Below are 24,601 nucleotides of genomic sequence, written 5' to 3' on the forward strand. Positions count from 1 at the left end.
GGGTTCCCCTTTCTCCACAACCTCTCCAGCATGTGTTGTCACTTGAGTTTTTCATCTTGGCCATTCTGATGGGTGTAAGGTGAAATATCAGGGTCGTTTTGATTTGCATTTCCCTAACAGCTAATGACGTTTGAGTATTTCCTTAAGTGTTTCTCTGCCATTCAGTATTCCTCTACAGAGAGTTCTCTGTTTAGCTCTGTTCCCCATTTTTTAATTGGATTACTTGTGCTTTTCAGCTTCTTTAGTCCTTTATATATACTGGATCTTAGCCCTCTGTCAGATAAAGGGTTGGTGAAGATTATTTCCCAATCTGTATGCAGTCATTTTGTTTTAATAATGGTGTCCTTTGCTTTACAGAAGCTTTTCAGTTTCATGAGGTCCCATATTGATTGTTGCTCTTAGAGCCTGTGCTGTTGGTGTTCTGTTCAGGAAGTTCTCTCCTATGCCAATGAGCTCTAGGCTCTTCCCCACTTTTTCTTCTGACAGGTTTAGTGTGTGTGGTTTTATATTGAGGTCTTTGATCCACTTAGACCTCAGTTTTGTACAGGGAGATAAGTATGGATCTATTTGCCTTTTTCTACATGTAGACATCCAGTTAGACCAGCACCATTTGTTGAAGATGCTGTCTTTTTTCTTTTTCCATTGTATGGTATGGTTTTGGCTTCTTTGTCAAAATTCAAGTATCCGTAGGTGTGTGGGCTCATTTACGGGTCTTCTATTCGGTTCCATTGATCCACCATTCTATTTCTATGCCAATACCATGCAGTTTTTATTACTATTGCTCTGTAGTACAGTTTGAGATCAGGGATCTAGATGTCTTAAGTCTAGTTTGTGATATCACAACAGAACACCTGACACTGAGTAGTTTGGAGAAAGTACAAGAGTATATTTCTCAGTTCTGGAGAGTCAAAGTCAAGATACTGGCATCTGCTGTGAGCCTTTACTATCCTCACATGGTAGAAGCCTGTAGGGAGGACAAATGCTGCATACTTGCTTGGTAGAAGAGCAAAGGTGAATGATGCTACCCCTCAAAGGCTTGCTTTAGCTGTGCAAGTCACTGATCATGACCTACCCAAGCTCACTGGACACATGCTTGTCTTCCTTCATGTTCTCTTGTTGACAAGTCTGTTTCTACACTCCATTCTGAGGGTTCTCATTGTATGTGTGGCACAGTCAGAGTCACTTGGGCCTTGGTTTTATATTTACAGTGTAGACAGACAGGATAGACAAATGTCTTGTGTGCAAGGGCCTGTGTCAATTAGAAGCAGAGTTGAGTTTACAAACTCTAAAACATGAACACCAAAGATTTGGCTTTATGTGTGAAGAAATTGCTGATTGTATAAAGCTGTCTTTTAGAGGCTGGAGAGATAGCTCAGTGCTTACGAGTGTTAACTCTTTCAAAGGACCTGGTTCTAGTCTAGCATTCACATGGTGGCTCAGAACCATCTGTAACTGCAGCTCTAGGAGTTCTGATGCCCCTTCTGTGCTTTGTGTACTCTTGTACATACATAGGTGTACAAACACACATGCAAACAATATACACACATGTAGAATAATTTTTATAATTAAAAATAAATAAAATTTAAGCTGTCCACCAGTAGAATTAGGTACCTAGTGGAGAACATGTATTCTAGGTACTGTGGAGTATCCTCTTCTCAAGATGTTACACGATGCTTTTCTATACCCGGTGAAGATGGGGCTCTAAGGTTCTTCCATGTTTTAGACAGGCTGGCCCATGCCAGAGCTGACAAACCACACAATGGAAGAGCAGCAAATAATGTGGCACTTGCTCAGTGCTGTGGTTTCTGGATTTTGTTGTTTTGGTTTTGTTTGTTTGTTTGTTTGTTTTGGCTGGGGTGACTTTAAGGTTGCTTTTGAGAGGAAGTCTCACCATTGATCTCAGGCTTCCCTGGAACTCACCATCCTCTTAGCTTTGTCACTCCAATGTAGGGGTTATCAGCCTGAGCCACGACAGCTAGGTTTTAGGTGTTGTGCTAAACTGTTAATGAATGGCAAGGTAAAGTATCTTCACCCTTCAAACTGTAATCTTCTTTGAGAAGTACACTTTACTCTGCCTGATACAAAACTGGCATTTAAATTTTTTTTTTCAGATATGTTTAATTTTATTTGTGTGAGTGTTTTGCCTACTTGTATGTATGGGTACCAAATGCATGCCTGCTACTCATGGAGGTTAGAAGAGGGTATCAGATCCTCCTGGAACTTGTTACAAATGGTTGTGGACCTCCATATAAGTGATAGGAATTGAACCCACGTCTTCTGCAAGAACAGGTGTTCTTAACCATTGAGCCCAAAAACTTGTATTTGTTAAAATAGTTCTAACTAGAACTCTGTAGTTACAGTGGCAGACTTGGATTCTTCAGATCTTTGACTGAGTGTCATTTTTATGGTATCTGTTGTATGGCCCATGGCAGTAACTTTAGCACTGCATTCCCCAGCCTCCTCATCTAGAATTTGGAATCAGGAAGAGTATCTTACTTTGGGTTTCCATTGCTGTGAATAGACACCATGACCTGGAAATGAAAAGAAAACATTTCATTGGGGCTGGCTTACAGTTTCAGTGCCTTAGTCCATTATTATCATGGAGGGAAGCGTGGCAGCATGCAGGCAGACATGGTGCTGGAGGAGCCAAGAAATCTACATCTTGATCCAAAGGCAGCCGAAGGGTTCTGTGTTCTATGGTAGATGGAGCTTGAGCAGAGGTCTGAATACTTGCTTTCACAGTGACACACTTCCTCTAGCAAGGCCACCTCTCCTACTAGTGCCACTCCCCTTGGGCCAGTCATGCAAACACATGAGTCTGTGGGGGCCATATCTATTCAAACCACCACAAAACATATCTGTCTTTTTGAACAGCTGTTAAGATTCTGTAGTTTATCTCATGCACAGAAGAGATCATTGAGTATTTCAGGGTTAAAATATAATAACAATTATATAATACATAATAAAATAATCTTGTTATTGATTCAGTGAAGGAGGAGAGATGTGGATGTTTATTAATAAGAACAGAAGTGTAACGTTGTAGGAATAAGGTTATTGTGTAATTCAAATGCTGATTTCTCTTAACACCCCCCCCCCCCCATATCTGGGTATAAGCCTTGTTCTGAGAATCTCCTATTTCAGTGTTATATAAACATTGCTCCAGTTATCCCCTGATATGCCAGTAAAGCAGCTTAGAGCCAGTCACTGAACAGGGGAGAGAATAGGGCTGAAGTTCCTGTCAGCTGGGGGGGCAAGGGTGGAGGGAGTTAGCAGTAGGGGATTCAGCCATGGGACAGGTCCAAGAGAGATCAGGAGAAGGAGCTTGAATGGGTAAAGCTACAAAATGCAAATATCTTTGGGATGTAAGCTGGGAGAAAGCTAAATTAGCTCAGAGGGTTAAGAATAGAGTAATAACTGCTCAATTATTGTGCTGTAAAGCTTATTATTAAACAAATATGAAAGAGTCTCAATTGTTTTATGATAGCTGGGTTAAGAGACAAACTGAGAAATAAACACAGTTTTATAAAAATAATTTTAGCATGACCTTGTGTTTAAATTTCTCTTAGTGGAAACACAAGAATAGAAGAGGCATGTGAAATGTATACCAGAGCCGCAAATATGTTCAAGATGGCCAAGAACTGGAGTGGTACGTACAACATTGTGTTTATTTACCAGCCAAATACTTTTAAAAACAGTTTTGTAGGAAGACAGGACTATGTATTCCCTTTAAAGAGTGAGACAGGCATTGGTGCTGAAAAGATCCTCATCTCAGGTAACCAACATGGTTTCAAGGTTGAGCACTGGGACAATGTCTGCCTCGGTTTCTGAAGCCACCCAGCGTAGTAGGCTAATGGTATCTGAAAGCAAGAATTTCATGAAGTAGGAGGGTAAGTAGTAAGGTTTTGCTTCTTAGTAAAACCTTCCAGTAAATACAATGCCAGAAATATAGGAAAAGTCATTGAGAGCTAACAAGATAGATAGAAATGCCTTAGTGTAAGTTGAGAATTTCAAAGCATTCTCTGTTCTGAATCCACTGAGAACTGAGTGACAGTAGGAGATCTTCGCTCCATTAGCGAGCACATTCTTTAATGTAAGCCCCCACAGGGAGCAGGTCAGTAGGATTTTTCTTCTCCCTATCTGAGGGGATTGCTTTTGCTTACACTAATTGAAGAGAGAAATACATCTTCTTCTCTTGGACAAAGGGAATTCTGTCGCTCAGATAGTGACAGGGTCCTTCATCAGCTTAGTTTGCAGTAGAGCTTTAGTTAAAAGGGAGATGGAAGGGCTTCGAAAGCTCTTATGCCCACCTTGTATTCTACTGGAGTACAAATGGAAGATAAACAAAATTCGTCCCAGCAGCCCATCTTTTCTATTCAAGTCCTGTAATCACAGGTGAAAAGTGATCTTACTGAGGAGTGCTTACCTGTTTTTTTCTGAAGGTCAGATCCTGGGAAATTCACTTGGAAACCCTTCTCCTATGTCTACCTGTGGATGCCTTCTATGTACCCTGCCTCTATCTGTTGCCAGGATGGGGGTCTCCGGCCAGTCCCCCCAGCTTCCCCATCTTCTGCCCTTTCTCAGTTTTGTCTTGAGACAAAGTCTCAAAGACTGTGTTGCCCAGGCTGTTCTGGAATTCATAAGCTCATCTTCCTGCTTCAGTCCCTCAGGTGATAGGACAGTAGGCATGTGTCACCATGCTTAGCTCCCAGTCAGTCTTACCTAGGCTGAATAAGTCAGGTCATACATTGGATCTGTACACTGACCTCTCAGGACTGTCTTCTTCCATTCCCTGACCTCATCTGCTCATGCTTGTGCTCCTGGCTCCCACCCCCAAGCCTTGGCATGTGCTGTTATTCCTGTCTGCATACGGTTGCCCTTGTTTGCTGCTTTATTCTGGTCCATCTTCAATGTTATCTTTTCAGCCAGCTCTCTTTTGACTACCGATTATAAACAATAATTTCCTTTCTGGAAACTCTACTCTTCCCCACTGCCCACATTTCCACCTAGCAACAACATGTAAGTTACATGGTGTTTTAGGTATTTATATCCAATTTATAGGTTTCATCACATGGTGGCCCTCACTAGCACGTACCTTGGAAGGTCAGAGTGTTTATGTGTTTGCATTCTGACGTACATTTCCAGGGTCTACATCGTGTCTCTGATGTGGTAGTATTTAGTCTATTATTTGTTAGTTGAGTAAATACAAGGCTCTAAAGTTAAAGCAGCAGTGCGCTGGTGGTGATTGTGACATCATTTTGTCACTTTATAATTTTAAAAGTTCTTTTATAACGATTAAGCTAATGCTTTCAGCCACCATTAGATTAAGAATGACAAGTTGGGTAACTTTGCAAAGGCCATTCTCCTTTAAAGACACTTCCAGGTGGAAAGAGACCAGGGTGCCCCTGTTAGCAGTGACCAGAATGTCTGCTTCAAGTGATAAAGTGGTGGCATGAAAATGTAAAACCAGCACCAACTGTTACCTTGGCGATGGAGGTAGCCCAAAGGAGCTGGTGTGGTAGCACATGCCAGTAGTCCTGACACGTGGAGGCTGAGGCATGAGAGGATTGTGGGTCCAGCTTCAGGGAGCACAAGATCTTATCTTAGCGAACCACATCTTTCCCCCAAGTATTTTTTTTTTTTCAATGCAGTTTATTCAGGAACCTTGAACAATCATCTGACCCTGGGGAAAGCCAGCCCACAGCTTAAATAGCCTCTGGGTAGCCAACCCAGGCGTGCCACGGGGGCAATGCAGATAGGTCCACATACATGGAAGCAAGCCAGATCCTCAGCCTTAGCCAAATGTGGAATTGTTTGTGACAGAGAGCACTCACCATCGGGAAGGTGGAAGGCGGAAACCAGCTCCATCTTTAAGGCACAGCATTCCGCAGCTCTCTACAGTTCCCCCTTTTTGTTTTAGACGCATCAGGCAAGAGTAGAGGTCTGATCCCCCAAGTATTTTAAACCCGAAGGTTCTGTGCTATTCTAAGTCATGTTTTTCTTAGAGGAACAGATTCAATGACACTTGAATGCCATGAATACCGGGATTGAGAAATAAGTAGCTGAATACCCTTGGATATAGTACTTTGCCTTTCTTTAACTGTATGAGGCCAGGTACCCCTTGTTGGGTTGATCTTATGATATGGGACAGAGCTCAGGAGACTGAGTGCTGGGCCAGAGAAGGGAGGCTCAGTGTCCAGGATGCTTGACAGGCATTCTGGAACTGACCAGAAAAAGTGAACAACACCCAGAGCACTTGTCTCTGTGCATGCCGTCCCTGGCTGGAGGGCTTCCTTTTAGAGACCTGTACCTTTTCCAGGTGGGGCCTGGACTTTTCTTTGAGAAGGCTGTTTTTTCACTATTTTAACTGTTGCATCTTCTTCAGCTGCAGGAAATGCATTTTGTCAAGCCGCCAAGCTCCACATGCAGCTTCAGAGCAAACATGACTCTGCTACCAGCTTTGTGGATGCTGGAAATGCTTACAAGAAGGCAGATCCTCAAGGTAAGGCCACTGGTGACTTATGTGACTGGCCAGCAGCATTCCTGTGGTGTTGAGGTTGGTGTGCCATGCTGAGGCCTGGTAGTAAGAATTCTTGCATTATGAGATTTTTTTTTTTAAAGAAATTTTAGTTAAAAAAATGAAAATTTGGTTAAGAAAATGGTCTTAATCATAAAGACATCAGTTTGGAGGCGTTGAGGGACAATTGAGACAGTATTTATCCTATAGCTAAAGCAGGCCTCAAACTCACAGCTCTGTGCTCTCCTTCCGCTACTTCCCATGGACTGAGATTACAGGCACCTTATCTCAAGTTCATGAAATATGTTCTTCCCCCTGAGGATGTGTTTCCCTTAGTGAGAGAGTGGAGCATCCAGTGTCTAAAAGGTGTCTAACACAGCACGTTTTTCATTGTTTTTCTAAGTGCTTTTCAAAGCATTTTGTTTTTGAGGCGAGACTATCTGACATTAAATTAGTTAAACTTTGCAAATGTTATGTCTTTTCTGAGAAGTATTAAAGTATTAAAATTCCATACACATATGTGCTTGTCTTTGAGTCTTCATTTCTTTTATAGTCTATTTTGTTTAACACACAAATCTAAACTTCTAGGAATTTATCCCAAGGAAAAATGTCATCAAGCTATTTTATATAAAGATGAATCATATTTTTATTTCCAAAGTGAGAAACTGAGCACATCAGGTATGAGCAAAATGGGTAGCACAGTAGATTGACGATGCCTTCATAATATAAACGGTCTCATGGGCATCCAAGTCCCTGATTTGGGGCTGGTTGTGGTGACAAACAGCTGTGATTGCAGCACTTGGGAGACTGAGCCTTGAGGCTTGGGAGTTGCAGACAAGCCTGGGTTTTATGTAATGAGACCCTACCTCAGAAACCAAAGTGCTGGATTTCATAGAATGTTCGTTGACCTGGTAAATGCTCATGTGCTAATTAAATTAAGGAGCTTAGTGGTGTGGTTTCTGATAAAAACGTCTGTGACTGTGGAAACTCATCCAGAACACTGGAAATTAGTGGGAACGCTGGGCCTGAGTAGTGTAATAGATAAGCGCTGTCTGATTTCCTATAATCTGTAAGCTGTAACAGTGAACATCCCTTTTAAAGTTCTCTGTAGGGAGGACTCACTTTTCATTGTTGTTGTTCCAGTCACCTGTCTATTTCTCCAGTTAAGCTTTGCCTCCTTGTTACCTCCTTTAAACTGAAAGCAAACTTGGTGCTCTCAGTCACACTGTTCTGTGATAGGAAACTTTCTGCCTCACTGTTTTAGGAAACGGATATAATTTATTGGCATTGTAAAGTTTTCCCTTCGTTACATGGAACACCAATACCATTTTGTTATGCTATTATGCCAAAAGTCATACTTTGAGCTATATACACATTTATACATTTAAGAGTTGACTAAGCATTTTAAAGTACTTTAGGTGTTGACTGCCTAAAGAGTAGAGACTGTTGAAATGGTTTTTTTCTTGTGAAGAAGTGATAGTTTGCAAAGTATAGACACACGTGATATTAATGAAGACTGCATTTACCTGGTACTAGCAGGTGTGATTTATCAATGTTGGTGGCAGTCCCTGTGGTCCTGTTTCACTTGTGGCACAGTCTGCCACCTGGATGGACCCCCTAACTGTCACGGAGCCAGGATTACTGCAGCCCCACTGCTTTAAATACCAGCGCAGCTGCTAGGAACAACTCCACACTAATGAATCTGGACTGTGCATGATTGTGTTTGCTCCTACTAACCAGCCTGCCCACCCTTCATCCCAAATTGTACTCCCTTACCATCAATAGCAGCCAGGAATCAGGCTCAGCTGAACCCTCTTTGACTGAATGAATTTTTCATTGTTTTTTTAAATGCCCACGCTTCAGAGGCTATCAACTGCTTAAATGCAGCCATCGACATTTACACAGACATGGTAAGACATTGCATTGCTTAAATGGCTGTGGGGTGGAGTCCTTGAGCTGCTTTAGAGTTATATTTCTTTCCTTCTCCCAAACCAATTGGTGTCCAAGCGGGTAAAGCAGGTGTCTAACTCTGTTTTCTCCCCTAGGGAAGGTTTACAATCGCAGCCAAGCACCACATCACCATTGCTGAGATCTATGAGACTGAGCTGGTGGACATCGAGAAGGTGAGCACTGCCCGTGCCCTTGAGCTTGGTGCAGAAGGTGGACACTTGGCCTCCTAGGAGTCCTCTCCTCTCCTTTCACAGCTGACTTGAGTGGTCCAGAATCATTCCAGGTGTCCTGGAGGAGACTGCCTAGGTAGGCGTGGCTATCTGAGTGACGTGGTTATTTTTACCTGCAGTGCTTGAGACTGACTTAGCTTATATGTAGTTTGTGCTTTGATTTATGTCAGAATGGTCAAAAGCCTTTCCACCTGTCAAGTGAAGTTCTCTGAGGCTCTGGAGGAGCTGAAGGCAGACTCTGTACCTCAGTCAGCATCGCTCTCTCAGCATCCCTGCTCTCACCGGTGTCCTGCTTGCTATCTTTTCTTCTTGGGCGTCACAGTCATCTGAGAGCCAGCGGGTCTTAGCCCGGATTCTCAAGCGCCACTCCTATCCCCTCTAGTCAGCAGGCTTCCTTGCCCTATCTCTAGTCCCTTCTAGCTTGTGAAGAGTACTTTGGGTACTGTTCTCACTACTCCTATGTCTCAGCCCTTCTCATTGCCTTTTCCCCAGTTTCAGATGATTAGTGCCTGAGCCCCCAGCAGGCCGCTCACAACTGCTTCCTAGTACCCTCATCCCAGACCCTGAAGCAGCAGGGCAGCGCTGTGAGCCTTGACACTGGTGTGTCAGTCTCCATTGCTTTGAGTCTTCTTCTTTTGACACTTGTTTTTCTATGTATGAGTGTTTTGTCTACATGTATGTACCCTTGTAGGCCAGAAGAGGGTATTAGATCCCCTGGAACTGGAGTTATAGTTGGATTGGGTGTGTGTGAGTGCTGGGAATCATTCCATGATCCTTGGAAGAACAGTCAGTGCTCTTGACCACTGAGCCATTTTTCCCAATGCTGTGTATAGCCTTTTGTTGGCACACCCTTCAGGAACAGCTGGAGCCCTGCACTGGGTCTTCTTGGCCCCACTGAGTTGCTCCTCCCAACCCACTTGTGTTCCTCTAGGACCTCAAATGTCTCCTGTTATCTTGCCCTGTCTACCTTGTTCTCGCCACTGTGGCCTCCGTGCTATTCCTTCTCTGTACTGACTGAGCTCCTGCCCTGGGACCTGGGGACCAGCCATTACCTCTACCTGCCCAGCTTTTCCTCACATATCCACAAGCTGAGTCCTTGTGTCCTTTATCATCTTTTCTAGCTCATGACCCCTCATTAAAATTATAGACCTCAGAAATACTTATCCAGATGACACGCCCATACTACACACTTCTTACTCATTTTCACCCCATTTTACAGTGACCTTTTATCCTAAGGCATATGCTTGCTCATGATTCTGCTGCTTCTGTATCCTTCTCACCTCTGGTCTTGGTGTCTTATCAACAGAGTTCTGTCTCTGCCTTTCTTATTGGTCACAAGGACCAGGACATAGTAGGTTCTAAACAAATACTTAGGATTAAGCAAGCATACTGTGTCCCCTCTCTGACATAGTCAGGAATCCATGAAGCATCTGAAACTGATATCATACCAGCTGCTACAGTTATCAGTTACACAGAATTTGCCTCATGCTGTTCACCCCCCAAAACACACATACACACTTACTCACACAAACATACATTCACAGAAACACATACACACACAAAACACACACACTGCTCCACTTCCTACTCTCTTTCCTGAGGAAGCTCTGGTCTTGATCTAAAGAGGATTACCAGATGTGTGAGTGTGTGGTAGAGGGGGCAGGTGAATAAAGTCTGCAGTTGTTCTCTGATGTAGTATTAATAAAAGGAAGGGAGAGTACAGGTCAGCTGTGGCTAGGTCTTAATTTTCTCAGCAATTGGATGGACATTATCTTTTCACTGCGTTGAGTGGGTCTTGTGGAGGACATGGAATGTGCACAGACGCCATTCTGGGTTGCTTCCCTGCCCATTGAAGTCAAAACTAGGAACTCGGAAGACCACACTGGCCTGGCAGTAAGAACCTTTGGTATGGAACCCATTCCTTATACCAGGGAATATGCCACTCGCCCACTTGACTACATGTGCTCCACAGGACTGGTAGGAATGAAACGGATTTTATTGTTATCATTTTGTTTCTTTTTCATTCCTCTTTTTAAATTTTTTTAAATTTATTCACTCTATATCTCAGCTATAGCCCCCTTCCACATCTCCTCCTAATCCTGTCCTCCCTCCCTTTTCTCCCCTTATGCCCCTCCTCCAGTCTACTGATAGGGGAGGGCCCCCTCCCCTTCCATCCAACCCTAGCCTATTAAGTGTCATCAGGACTGGCTGCATTGTCTTCCTCTGTGGCCAGGTAAGGCTGCTTCCCCCTCAGGGGGAGGTGATCAAAGAGCCAGCCACTGAGTTCATGTCAGAGATAGCCCCTGTTCCCCTTACTAGGGAACCCACTTGGACACTGAGCTGACATGGGCTACATCTGTGGAGGGGTCCTAGGTTATCTCCATGCATGGTTCTTGGTTAGAGTATCAGTCTCAGAAAAGACCCCTGTGCCCAGATTTTTTGGTTCTTTTGCTCTCCTTGTGGAGCTCCTGACCCCTCCACGTCTTTCTATCTTTCCCTTCTTCCATAATATTCCCTGCACTCTGCCCAAAGTTTGGCTATGAGGCTCAGCATCTGCTTTGATACCCTGCTGGGTAGAGTCTTTCAGAGGCCCTCTGTGGTAGGCTCCTGTACTGTTTCCTGTTTTCTCCCTCTTCTGATGTCCATCCTGTTTGCCTTTCTGAGTGCGGATTGATCATCTTACTCAGGGTCCTCCTTCTTGCTTAGCTTCTTTAGGTGTTCAGATTTTAGTATGATTATCCTATATTATATGTCTATTATCCACTTATAAGTGAGTATATATCCTGTGTGTCTTTCTGCTTCTGGGATACCTCATTCACGTTCTTTTCTATTTCTCACCATTTGTCTGCAAATTTCACAATTTCATTGTTTTTAATTGCTGAGTAGTATTCCATTGAGTAAATGTACCACAATTTCTATATCTGTTCCTCAGTTGAGGGACACCTGGGTTGTTTCCATATTCTGGCTATTAAGAATAAAGCTGCCATGAACATGGTTGATCAAATGTCCTTGTTGTATACTTGAGCATATATTTTGGATATATGCCTAGGAGTGGTATAGCTGGATCTTGAGTTTGCACTATTCCCAGTTTTCTGAGAAAGTGCCAGATTGATTTCCAAAGTAGTTGTACAAGTTTACATTCCCACCAGCATTGAGGAGGGTTTCCCTTTCTCCACATCCTCTCCAGCATGTGTTGTCACTTGAGTTTTTGATCTTAGCCATTCTGGTGGGTGTCAGTTGAAATCTCGGTCCTCTCATCTCAGACTGTGAAGCAGCAGGGCAGTGACACTAGTGTGTCAGTCTGCACTGCTTCCAGTCTTCGTTTGAAATTCTTTTTTTGTTTTCCTTCTTTTGGTCTGTTGTGGTGGCCTTTTAGCTTCTGGTCTGTTTCAGTCGTTCTGGGAGTTAGCCAGTAGGTGGCACCATTTTTTCACTGCTGTATCTTTTTCTGAAGGCTGTAGGACTAGATGCATAGGGGTGGGGTTGGGGCTGGGAGGAGAGAAAGGGCCTGCAATCAATATGTAAAGTGAATAAATAGAAAGGAAAGAAATGGGTGTGGTGAGGCCTGTGATCCCAGCAGTCAGCGTTTGGGACTTAGCATTGTAAGCTCAAGGCCAGTGTGGCTGCATAGCAAGGCACTGTCTCATACAAGTTATATTTTATACATACACAGAGAGACATGGAGACAGAGAGCTAGCTTGTCACAGTCCCTGACATTGAGGCTCTTATATATTTGAAATGTCCTTGTCTTCTCCCTGGTTGGATTCACAGGGCTATGCTTAGTGAAGTGTGAAAGTTATGTTTGAGCAATCAGTTAACCCAAAGCACTGGCTTGTTCTAGATGTTGTTCATTGTCAGGATGACAGATGTCTATTTGTTCTCTTGATTCATTTACATATTTTAGCTACTAGGCAGTGGGGTGTGCCATCATATCCAAATGATTTCTTATAGCTTCCTGGGGTAAAATAATCATCCCATGTAAACAGGTCCTACAGACATATATGATCCTTAAATGACCCAGGGGAGACATAGCTTGTTTCTGGATATGGCTCCTAAAAAACCTGATTTAATAGTATTGCTTATGGCATAGAATGGGCACATTTGATAGCTTTGTCTTCAGCCTCAGGCTATCTGTTCTAAGGGAATTTGAACCTTTTTTAAGGTTCATCAACAGTATTCCATCTGCACAATGGACTCCCAAGGTTGAAATGGTGAGATACAGTGGGATGCCTTTCAGCACCAGGGCCTGCAAATGCCTGTTAAGTTAAAATGCCACTGGAGTGAAGATACATTGCAAATTGTGACTGTTCTCCTTTCCTGAGTTTTTCTGTTAAAATTTGGGAAAACATGGAGTCAGGAGTTTGGTTTGATTAGCCTTATTTAAAAAACTTTCATAAAATTCCATGCACTCTTCCCAAAGTTTGACTATGAGTCTCAGCCTCTGCTTTGGTACCTTGATCATGATAGAAGAGAGGGATAGAAAGACCTGGAGGGGACAGTAGCTTCAAAAGGAGACCAACAGAGCCAAAAAACAAACAAACAAACAAACAAACAAAAAAACCAAACCAAAACAAAAAAGCCTGGGCCCTGGGGGCCTTGCAGAGACTGACACTCCAACTAAGGACCATGCAGTGGCCGCTCTCTGTTCACCTCCCCCTGTGGGGGTGCAGCCTTGCCAGGACACAGAGGAAGATGATGCAGCCTGCCCTGATGAGACCTGATAAGCTGGGGTCAAATAGAAGGGGAGGAGGACCTCCCCTATCAGTGGACTAGGGAAAGGGCATAGGGGAGAAGAGGGAGGGAGAGTGGAATTGGGAGGAGATGTTGGAGAGCGTGACACCTGGGATACAAAGTGAATAAATTGTAATAAATAATTGATAAAAAATTTTTAAAAACTTAGGATGCAATTTCTACACTAAGGCCTTTGAAAAGAGTAGGTGGAAAGCTTTAAGGGTCAAAGGAACAGGGAGGTTGCTGTGAGATTGTGTTTTCTGGAAGCAACATCCATAAAGCCTCACCAAGAGGATTGCTTAAACATGAGCTGAACAAGGACAACAGCAATAGACGTTAGATGGACAGAGGAAAGCCCAGGAGGCCTCAGCTGTAGACAAAGAACTACAGGCAACAATGGGATGCTGAGAGCAAGAACAATAATAGTCTTCCCTAGGGACAATCACACCAATTAATTATCCCATACCACATGGTCAGCTTTGCTCTATAGTGAGGAGGTTGTATTTATATATTTAGGAATATATGTCTAACAACAATGAATGAAAAAAAATAGGCCATGAATTTGAAAGAGAGTAAGGAGGGTCTGGAGGGAGAGAAGGGATGAGGGGAAATGATATAATCTCAAAAAAACAAAAAGAAAAAAACAACCAAATAATTATAGCAAAACAAACCTTACTCATAGGCATGGCTTTAATCTCAGCATTCAGAAGGTAGTTCAAGGCCAGCCTGGTCTACATAGCAAGTTGCAGTTCAGTGACACTCTGTCAAAAACAATGTAAAACAAACAAAAACCAACAACCAACCAACCAACCAACCAAAAAAAAAAAAAAAAAAAAACAACAACTTATAATGGATACCCTCCTAATAAATATTAAGTTAGACCAAATTGTTAACTCCCCACATCCAGCATACCAAGATAGGAGGTCCATTTGGCTCAGCCCTGTGAGTTGATCTTAGTGAAGAGCTAGGAAGAGGGCACTTCCCTCTCCCTAGGAAGAGGATCTGTGGTTCAGGCTTTTTAAAGGGACTTGGTATGTTTTTCATGTCCTAATCCATTTATTACTATGAAAACAGTGCGGAGCAGTTCAAAGAATAAGAATGGCTCAGAAGAAAGGAGGAACAGGAAGTCAGGCATCAAATCTGAGGCCTCAAAGAGGCCAAGCATGTACTCTACCACTGGGCTATACCCCAGCCCCAAGAGCTCTTTTTGTTTTTTTTCTTCCAATCATAAATTTGCCAAAAAAAATCTTATTTTTGGTTCTTTGGTTTACTCAGAATATTGCCAGTGGCCTATTAGGGCCTTTTGCTTGTGCCATCCTTTTGTTCATTCTCTGAAAACCTGCCATTTGGTAGGCACTATCCTGGTTTAGGGATGCAGTGATGAACAGCAGTCTTGGTCCTTCTCTCACAGAGCTTGCCTTTCTATGTGAGATGGAACCATGTGTGTGACAGCTCCAAGAAGGATTCCATACAAGTCTTTGACTTGCTTGGTTGGAGTTACACCAAGGAACTTTATGTTCTTTGTGGCTATTGTGAAGGGTATTGTTTCCCTAATTTCTTTCTTAGCCCGTTTGTCTTCTGTATACAGGAGGGCTACTGATTTTTTGAGTTAATTTTGTATCCAGCCACTTTGCTGAAGGTATTTATCAACTGCAGGAGTTCCCTGGTAGAATTTTTGGGGTCACTATCATATCATCTGCAAATAGTGATACTTTGACTTCTTCCTTTACAAACTGAATCCCCTCGATCTCCTTTATTTGTTTTATTGCTCTTGCTAGGTTTTCCAGAACTATGTTGAAGAGATATGGAGAGAGTGGGCAGTCTTGCCTTGTTCCTGATTTCAGTGGGATTGATCTAAGTTTCTCTCCATTTAGTTTGATGTTGGCTGGGAGGAGATGAGGGAGGGAGGGAGGAATTGGGAGGGGACAAGGTGGGGGTTACAGCTGGGATAAAAAGTGAATAAATTTTAAAAAATAAAAAATTATATTTTTAAAATAGGATTCCAAAGGATTGTCTTTTCCCTGCTTCTTTTGGTATGGAAATTTCTGTTTATTAAAAGTGGTCACAGTGTACATATTGATTTTCTATGTTGGTACTTCTACCCACTACCTGTAGCTCACATGTTTAAACAATGAAGTTGTTTATATCTTTTTCCTATTATAAATAACACTGAGAAAATCTGTTTGGGGAGCACATTAGGTAAGTGGGCTAAATGGCTGAACTGCCCAGTAGAAGTGTATTATTGAAGAATTATTCAAATGGTGTGTGTTCTTAGGATGCTCCACAATACAGAGGCTTCAGGAGTGTTGGCTCTGGCAGCTGTAATCACTACTTTACAGACAGGCATAGGTCAAGGGCTTTAAATGGATATTCAGCTATATTTCCTAAGCCTGTTTTGTTCTATTTGTTTTCTTTATTCTGTGCCTAGCACCTTTAGTCTGATTTTCATGTGCTATTAGTTGAATATTTTGAGCTTATTGGGAAGGCTTTGTAAATTAAGGAAAAGGACTGCTTGCTTCTGGATGTTGGCAAGCCAACAGAAGTGGTTTGCTCTTTAATCACCCGAAGCAAAAGCATTGTGGCACATAAAAATCGTGAAGTTGGGCCAGTGGGATGACTCAGGGGCAAAGCACCTGTCCTGCAGCCTAAAGAACTAGTTCAGTCCCCAGAACCAAAACAAAGTAGAAGGAGAAAACCAACTCCAGCAAGTGGCCACTTACTTCCACATGCCTCTAATCCCCCCAAATAAACAAATTAAAAAATGTTCAGTCATGCAAAGCTGAAGTTTGCAGTAGCTCTCTAGGACACAGCACTTACTCCTATGTTGTGGGTAATTGCGGTTTTACAAGATCACTGAGTACTTGCCAGCACAGCTTTATCAGCTCCTACACCCCAAACTATGATTTGAGCCATTGCAGAAAATGCCTGCCTAATGCCAGCTTTAAAGCCTCCCACAGACTTCTCTTTTGCCATTTGGGTGGTAGAATCCACTGGGTTTTCAGGCCCTTACCTGCGTGCATGGTCTGTTTCCCCTACAACTGCCTTAAAAAGCAGCTCATTCTCCCCAGAATTCATCCTCATCGTGCTTATTAAAGCAGTATATGCCATCTTGTTCCTGGAGTTGCTTTGCATTGTTCGGTGCTCTGACAGTGTGTTTTGCCTTCTGAAGTATCTCCTGGACTGATTTCACTAATCCTGTCACACCCTGATGTGGGCTTCTACCTTCCTGCTCTCTCCATTTGACTGTTTTTTTGCATGTCACACATTTTAAATGAAGGAACACTTTTGCTTATGTGACACTCTGTGGTAGTAGGAACAGTCAAAGCTGTTGTAGTAGGTTGTAGAGTATAAATGCTTCTGAGCTCTCTACGCTAACAGTCCAGAGTGTCGATTTGGCAGGGTTCGTTATGCTGGGGAATGGGGTTGGTTAGGAAGCAAGTTGACAGAACTCTGCCATCTTCAGTTTGTGGCTTCAGTCACCCCAGACTTGGCTATGTCTGTTAGCTGTCGGGACATGGAAAAGATAAATCGAGTGCAGAATAAGATGTTTGGTATTCATAATCTATTGGAGAACATGGGCCACCCTGACTGCAGTGGAAGCTGGCCTGATTGCTGTGAATGAGAGAAACTGTTGGTTACTTTTCTGCTGCTTTAAATAAAACAGCATGACTAAAAGCAATTTGTGGAACAAGGAATTTATTTTGACTTAGAGTTCTGTGGACAGAGTCCATCCTGACAGGAAGACACAACTGCAAAGGGCAGGCATTGTGGCAGAAGCAGGATGCCAAGAGATCACATCCTCAACCTCAAACAAAGGAGAGAGGGAACTAGAAGTGGGGTGAAGCTCTAAACTCTCACCGAGCAACCCCTAGTGTGTGCTTCCTCTAGCAAACCTGTACCTCCCAATAACCTCGCCATATAGAACCAACAACTGGGACCAAGTTGTCAAATATGTGAGCCTAAGAGGGACATTTTTTTTTCTCCATCCAGGCCACCATAGACAGTTTCTGACAAGTGTTCTGTATCCAGGAGGCTTTGGGGCTACATGCTTTACTGTATTTGCTGAGGAGGCCAAGTTTTGAAAGATTTATACCTGGAATAAGCTTAATTATCTTATTGGGGCGAAAACTCTGTGTACATATATTTAAATTTTTTTATCACATCCATTTATTTTGTGTACACGTGTGCATGACACACTTGTGAAGGTCAGAGGACAACTTGCAGAAATCCCTTCTCTCCTTCCACTATGAGAGTCCCAGGATCAAACTTGGATTGTCAGGGTTGGTAGCAAACACCTTTACCTACTGCTGAAGAACATGCTCCCACATGTGTTAAGTACAGAGGATCAGAGCAGTTTATCCGTAGTAGACCCCAAGTGGGTCTCCCTAGTGCCTGTCAACAGATGAACATGTAAACCAACCATTCTACCAACCCCTACATGCAGTTTTTAAGATAATTCTTTGAATGAATTATTTGTCAATTTAATGTATGTACTTTCAGGCTATTGCACATTATGAACAGTCTGCTGATTATTACAAAGGAGAAGAATCTAACAGGCAAGTGCTTTTCTTTATATTAGTAATGGGCTTTTCTTATATGACAAAGGACTCATCATCTGTTGTCTGAGCATCTCTGCCGGAAGCAGGTGTCCTTTGGCCATGTCTCTCAGTATCGTCACTTACTCTGTGCTGTCCTACTTTCAGCTCTGCGAACAAGTGTCTGCTGAAGGTGGCGGCCTATGCCGCACAGCTAGAGCAGTACCAGAAAGCCATTGAGATCTACGAGCAGGTGAGGACACTGTGGTCACCTTGACAAAGTCTGTGGCCATCACTACTCCCTAACACTGGAGCCTTCCCATTACTCCCAAAAGAAGCTTGGAAAACACAACCTGCTTTCTGATTCCCTGATTTGCCCCTTTCACACCTATGGAATACTATACCATCTGTTCTTCTGTGACTGACTTCGTTTTCTAGAGTCTTCATATTCTAACATGTGTCCATGTTTCATTGCTTTGCATAGCTGAATAATACCCTGGCTTATCTGTTTATTTGTTGCTAGGTTTATTCGTTGTTGGGGAGCTTCCACTTGGGGCCACATGCTTGGGGGTGGAATTAGGATTGGTGGGCTTCTTGGTACACCCATGCCTACTTTGCTGAAGAGCAGACTCTCACAGGGTACTGGATCACTGAGCATTCTCAGCACAGTGCCCTGGGCTCAGCTTCTCCAGTCTTCACCAGCATCTCTCTGTGATCCCTAAAGAATGTGAAGGGTCATCTATCTTTCTCTCATGATGAGTGATACTGATTTTCATGGGCTCACTGGCCATTTTCCATCTTTGGAGAAATTTCTGAGGTCCTTCATTTTGAGATTTAGGAGCTCTTTAATCTTAGGGTACAAGTCCTGTATGGTCAGTATAATACTTACAAGCAATTTCCCCCATTTTACGGATTTCTTTTTCGTTCTGTTGTTTATGTTGCGTCATCTAATTTTTTTTAATCTTTGAAATAAACTTTTACATTTGTTTATTTTGAATGTGTGAACTATGTGAGTGCCACCTATGGAAAACAGGACAATTTGAAGGAGCTGGTTCTCTCCTCACTGTGTGGGTCTCAGAAATCAAACTCAGTTTTTCAGGTTTGTTGTTGTTTTTTTGAGACAGAGTTTATCTGAGCCCTGGCTCTCTTGGAACTAGCTCAGTAGACAAGACTGGCCTTGAACTCACAGAGATCCATCTGCCTGTACCTTCCCAAGTGCTGGGATTAAAAACATGTGCCACCATCAGCTGGCCAAACAAGGTCTTAAGACTTTGCAACAATCACTTTAGAAACTAAGCCATCTCCACAGCCTCTACATTTTTAATTTTGTTGTTGTTTTGTTTTTCCAGACAGGGTTTCTCTGTGTGGCCCTGGCTGTCCTGGACTCACTCTGTAGACCAGGCTGGCCTCAAACTCACAGATACCTGCCTGCTTCTGCCTCCCCAAGTGCTGGGATTACAGGTGTGCACCACCATGCCTGGCTTACATTTTTAATTTTTATGAACTCTAATTTGTCTTTTTCTTTTCTGTATTTTTGCTGTCACATCTAAGTTTAGCCGAATTGAAGATCATGAATCTTTAACCTGTGGTTTGTTCTGAGTCTTAAGATTTTTGCTTAGTGTTGGCATTCCTGCTTGGATGGAAAGGTATCCAGGGACTCAAGAGCTCAGTGTCCCAATGAAAGGGCATCCTGAGACATGGGAGCCTACGAACCACACAGCTCTGAGAGGAAGCCCCCTCAGTAGAGGCATTGCAGCTCCCAGGGGAGGATATCCCCAGCTGAGCTGAGGAGCTCACGAGCCTTAGTCCTGCTCCACTTCTTTGCTTCTTCCCTTCTTCCCTTCTTTGCTTCTTAGCTTCTTTCAATGGGAGAGTCACACCAGGTAGCAAATCTCATAAAAGAGATTTATTGGGAGGGTCAAATCCCGGGCTTGGGGGAGCTGAATCTAGGGTGGCTGCCCCTGCTCCTGGGAGAAGACAGCAGAGAACTGACAGAAGGCAAGGCTTGTATAGGATTTCTTAGGGGCAGAGCTTTCCAGGGCAGAGATTTCCAGGGTGAGGATTGGTGGGATTTGAAATCCTAACCTTGGGGGAGCTCAGGGGTTGGTGGGATTTTTCTTATAGGGTGAGACCTGTGTACTCTCCCACCTTAGGGCTGGGAATGACCCTTAGGGCCATTAGGGAAGTCTGGTAGGTGGGGCCAGCTATTGGAGCTCCTCAGGTGGGGACCTGGCCACTTCCCTGCCCTGAGGGTTTACAAAATTTAGAAAGCATACCAAGTTTACGAAGCCCATGGCAGGGGCCACTTGAGTCAGCATCACTAGCCAGCACTTAGGTGTAGGTCTTTGATCCATTCGGAGTTAAGCCATTTGTGTGCATGTTAGGCAGGGAGACCCCTTCTCTCTGACATATGAACATCACTTTACTCATTGTTGTTTGGTAAATAGACCCTTGCAAATGAATGGTCTGGGACCCCTGCTGAAAATGTTCTCACTGGTTCTGGGGAATTAATTCCGGGCTCTGTACTCCATCTGTTTAGCTTTATGCCAGTATCACTTTGTTCTGATAACCATATCTTTATAGAGAAATTTGAAATCACGAACTGTCAGTCTTGTAGTTGCCTCTTTCTCAAGATTCTTCTTCAGGATCCCTTGAATTAACATAAATTTGGAGATCAGTATGTTATTCTGCAATGAATCTAGCTTCACTGTTAATGGGTCTTGAACTGGCTGTGTGAAACCCAGTTCAAGGAGCAAGGTTCTCTAGAAAAATAGAGCAAACAGATTGGGGTACAGGAAGAAGAGAAAGAGATGATTGTAGGGGTTAATTCTCAATGGTAGAGGTTGATGGCGCAGATCTGCCATGAGAACACATGGGGTGAGCCATAGCCCAAACACAGAAGAGCAGCGTCTCAGGTCTAGACCTGCCATGCCAGCTGAGGGGGATCAGCCCTCCTCTGCTAAACTTAAAAAATAAAATGATTACATTTATTTATTTATTGGGGCGAATGCCAGGACTACTTAGAGAAGTCAATTCTCTGCACCATGTGAATCCAGGAAATGAACAGGCTTTCAGCCTTGGTGACAAGTATTTTTACCTGCTGAGCATCTCACTAGCCCCTTTGCTTACACTTGTAATTGGTCCGGGCATCAGTTGGCTGAGACCTATCTCTGTTGGGGAGGGAAGTCTGCTTTTCTCCTCTGCTGATTGAAACACTAATCTTGTTCAGAAACATCCAGGGTGATATTAGCCAGTACCCGGGCACTCATGGTCTGCTCATGTTGACACAGAGAATTTATCCTCAGGGGGTATTGTCAACTGTGAATATGTAGTCTTATGATCTAGATATATATTACTTTTTGTGTTTGCTGTTAAATATTTTTCTTTAAAAATAATTTAAAGAAGGAAAAGTTTAGCCAGATGTTGGTAATACACGCCTTTAGTCCCAGCACTTGGGAGGAAGAAGCAGGTAGATCTCTGAATTAGAGGCCAGCCTGGTCTACAGACAGAGATCCAGGACAGTAAGGGCTACACAGAGAAACCCTGTCTCTAAAAACAAACAAAAATGAAGAAGGAAGAGAAGGAAAGATTTATTTTGGGCTGTTCAGTGAGCTGGTAGGTGTTTTTCTCCTGGGCTGTCATTTGTCAGCTGAGCTAGCAAGCTTTTTGCGTTGGGCTTTTAGGTTTTGGCTTTTTCCTACTCAGGCTGTGAGCTGAGTAGGAAGGTCAGCTGGGTGCTTTCTCTGCCTCTCTGAGTTAGGGGATTTTCACCCCAGCACCTGGCTTCTGAGTCTTTATTGATAAAATCAAACGTTTGGAATTTTCTTTTTTGTAACAGCATTTTGTGGTCATTTTATTCATTTACTTATTTATCTTATGTATATGGATGCTTTGGCTGTCTTTATATGTGTGCACTATAGGCATCCCTGGTATTTGGTCCCTGTGGGAAAGGGCGTAGGATTCTCTGGAACTAGAATAACAGGTGATTGTAAGCTGCTTTGAGGATACTGGGAATTGAACTCCTGTCCTATGCAAGAGCAACAGGTGCTCTAAACTGCTGTGCCATCCATCGCTCTAGTCCCAAGAGGATGATTATATTGACCATCACAGTGTTCACACAGGGTGCTTTCCAGATACTTACATCTTTGTTACTTTGTTCAGTTATGTTTTGTAGTTAAATATCCTCCTCAGATTGTACAGACAGTTGCTGTTTTGCTTATTTATTTTCTATGCTGCTACCTTGGTGCACCCATTTATTAGCCCTAATTATTTTGTAGATTTCATAGAATTTTTTATAGACAAGATGTTAGTTTTTGTTCCCCAGTCTGAATATATTTTATATCATTTTTTTGTCAGTTATTCTGTTTGGAATCTCCATTACAGCATTTAATATAGAAATAGTGAGGGCAGGCATCCTTATCTTTCATGTTCCTGATTACACTTTAGATATCTCACCATTAAGTGTGCTGCCAGGTGCGGGTCCTGTTAATGCTTTTTATCAATTTGAGGAAGATCTTCTCTCTTCCTTTTTTTTATTCAGTGCTTTTTCCATCAAAGTATGTTGGGTTTTGTTACATCCATTTGCACGTGTTAAAAATAGCATACAGCTTTTATTCTCTATTCTCATTAATAAAGTGTGTTTTAAGTTAAGTATGTATTCTAGGATAAATCCTACTCGATCATAAAAAATAGTTTCAAGATCCAACCTGATCGTCCTCAAGCATTTACTTTGGCAATTTACTGAAGAGACTCAAAAACCACTAACACTCATAGCTGCCATTTATCACATTTGGGGACCCAGATGAAATCAGCAGGAGTTGCCTGGACATAAGACCTTGGTTTTTATTTTCTTTTTTGTTAGTGTCAGGCATTTTTATAAGCTTGTTGAGGAATTTTTTTTTCTGAGAGCTCCTGTAAGCAAACTTAGATAGGTCACCTGAAATTGTCTGCTGCTGCTGTGGTCACCTTCAGATCCTGCCGTGACCGGTGATTCACATTGTACGCTGAGGCTGCATTTGATTTATATAGTCCCTTTCTGCACTGGCCTCTAACACTGGAAAGCGAGGGATGTTGGTGGAGGCAGAAGCTCAGGCTTCCCTTGGCCTTTGTTAATAATACCTGGGAGGAGACTGTTCTTGTACATCAGAGGAGAGTAGCATTACCTGTCAGGCTCCTTGTAACCTTTGCCTTCTCTCTTTTACTTGACGCCTCTTGGAATTTCTGAATACTGGACTATTTTCATGTTGGGAATACAGTAAAGAAGAATAAAACCCAGTAGCCCCCACCCCACATGATTTTCCTGGATCTCATGACCCTGGCTAGTCAGCTATCCTGTGCCCTCTGTCCACAGATATTTGTATTTCTTTCTTTTTTTCTTTTTTTCTTCTTGGTTTTTCGGGACAGGGTTTCCCTGTGTGGCCTTGGCTGTTCTGGACTCTGTATGCCTGCCTCTGCCTCCCATAACGGTGGGATTACAGGTGTGTGCCACTGTGCCCAGTGTGTTTATTTTTCTTAAACAGCAAACTTCTAATTGTACTTCATATGGAGAATGGGGAGAGCTTATACCTCTCTCTTCATCTTCTTCCAGGCTCTTCTAATCTATTAAAAGTTTGTGCTACTTGGTATTGACTATATCAGTATAAGATACGGAAAGGTATTTTTTTAAAGGCAAACAGGTGAGTGAGCAGTAGATTCCTTTGCCTGTGATAGTAACTTGCTGTCTTCCTTACCTAGGTAGGAGCAAACACTATGGATAACCCCTTGTTGAAGTACAGTGCAAAGGATTACTTCTTCAAGGCAGCACTCTGTCACTTTATAGTGGATGAGCTGAATGCCAAGGTGAGAACATGCACCTTTCTGATGACTTTACTGTTGAGAGCAGACGCTTTGTCATCCTTAATATCTTCTCGTACAGGTGTTAGGAGCTGTGGAGGTGGCTCAGTTGATAAAGCACTTAACTCACAAACCTGCAGACCAGAGGTCAGATGCCCAGCACCATGTAAAAGCCAGGTGCAGCGGCTCACACCTCTAATTCCAGCACTGAGGAGCAGGGCAGGGATAAGGAGATTTCTGCAGCTCGATGACCAGCCACTCTAGCCAAGTGATGGGCTTCAGGTTCAGGAGGCCCATTCAAAAAGTAAGATGGGAGAGCAGGGTGTGGTGGCACATGCCATTAGTCCCAGCATTCAGGGAGGCAGAGGCAGGCAGATTTCTGTGAGTTTGAGGACAGCCTGGTCTACAAAGTGAGTCCAGGACAGCCAAGGCTACACAGAGAAACCCTGTCCCAAAAAACATAGATGGATGGATAGATAGATAGATAGATAGATAGACAGACAGACAGAAAGACAGACAGACAGACAGACAGAGTGGTGGATGACTGACAGAGACATTTGATATTGACCTCTACCTGCCATATCCATACTCCCTAACATGCTTGGGCACATAGCCACATGAACACATACTTACGTTGCCCCCGACATACATACAAAGTAAAAATAATAGTTCTTCCATGACACGTGAGTTTGAATCTTTTCATGGCTGCAGTGCTGCCCTCTTCATGTTTCCTTCAGTGGTCTCTTTAGATAGAGTTGGAACTAAGAGACACAGTACAATTAGTGCACTCTGTTGTTCCTTTTACATTC

At 43.0% G+C, this 24,601-nt stretch overlaps 1 protein-coding gene across 2 annotated transcripts in view; it reads left to right on the plus strand.

The window, feature by feature from the left end:
* Positions 1 to 24,601, plus strand: part of Napb (NSF attachment protein beta) — a 50,069-nt gene that overhangs the window by 19,091 nt on the left and 6,377 nt on the right. Inside the window, exons 2-8 of one of the 2 annotated variants that reach the window (XM_021656593.2) lie at positions 3,567 to 3,646; positions 6,383 to 6,499; positions 8,378 to 8,424; positions 8,560 to 8,637; positions 17,926 to 17,981; positions 18,129 to 18,213; positions 23,694 to 23,798. In XM_021656593.2, the coding sequence (XP_021512268.1) occupies positions 3,567 to 3,646; positions 6,383 to 6,499; positions 8,378 to 8,424; positions 8,560 to 8,637; positions 17,926 to 17,981; positions 18,129 to 18,213; positions 23,694 to 23,798 (568 nt within the window). Of the gene's footprint in view, positions 1 to 3,566; positions 3,647 to 6,382; positions 6,500 to 8,377; positions 8,425 to 8,559; positions 8,638 to 17,925; positions 17,982 to 18,128; positions 18,214 to 23,693; positions 23,799 to 24,601 lie in introns of those variants that run through there. The other variant, XM_021656594.2, reaches the window with a different exon arrangement.

The sequence above is a fragment of the Meriones unguiculatus genome, chromosome 4 (genome assembly GCF_030254825.1).
Source record: "Meriones unguiculatus strain TT.TT164.6M chromosome 4, Bangor_MerUng_6.1, whole genome shotgun sequence".
Lineage (NCBI taxonomy): Eukaryota > Metazoa > Chordata > Mammalia > Rodentia > Muridae > Meriones > Meriones unguiculatus.